At 60.8% G+C, this 413-nt stretch overlaps 1 protein-coding gene across 1 annotated transcript in view; it reads right to left on the minus strand.

Moving 5' to 3' along the window:
* The window catches only part of LOC119585774 (E3 ubiquitin-protein ligase lubel-like), a gene marked incomplete in the record, with an annotated part of 47027 nt that overhangs the window by 11192 nt on the left and 35422 nt on the right, over positions 1-413 (minus strand). The window contains 1 exon segment of the mRNA XM_037934486.1: positions 49-294. Coding sequence (XP_037790414.1) covers positions 49-294 — 246 coding nt within the window.

Here is a 413-nt window from a genome sequence, read left to right on the forward strand (position 1 = left end):
TTGTAGTATACACACATACAAAGACAGACTTGAGCAGTCATGACTCACATCGAAGTTGAGCTGCTCCTCCTCGGGGCTGGTCGTCTTGGTCTGCTCCTCCGCCGCCTCCGGGAGGCCTGTGAGCGGCCCGGGCGGCGGATGCTCATCCTTGGGCGTCTCGGGCGTATCTGGCCTTTTCCCCTCCTCCTCCATCTTGGCCTCCAGCTGCTTCCTCATCTGCTGGATCTGCTCCTTCAGCTCCCGCACCTCCTGGTAGTCAGACTCCTTCTTCTGACGGGCCTTCAGACCCTCGATCTGACGGGCGAGAGCGGGGGCGTGAGGGCGTGAGGGATGCGCCGACAAGGCAAGAGAGGACGGGAGAGGTCGGCGAAGAGGAGGCAGAAGAGTTCATCGAAAGAGTCACCGAAAAGGTC

Source organism: Penaeus monodon, chromosome 20 (genome assembly GCF_015228065.2).
Source record: "Penaeus monodon isolate SGIC_2016 chromosome 20, NSTDA_Pmon_1, whole genome shotgun sequence".
Classification (NCBI taxonomy): domain Eukaryota; kingdom Metazoa; phylum Arthropoda; class Malacostraca; order Decapoda; family Penaeidae; genus Penaeus; species Penaeus monodon.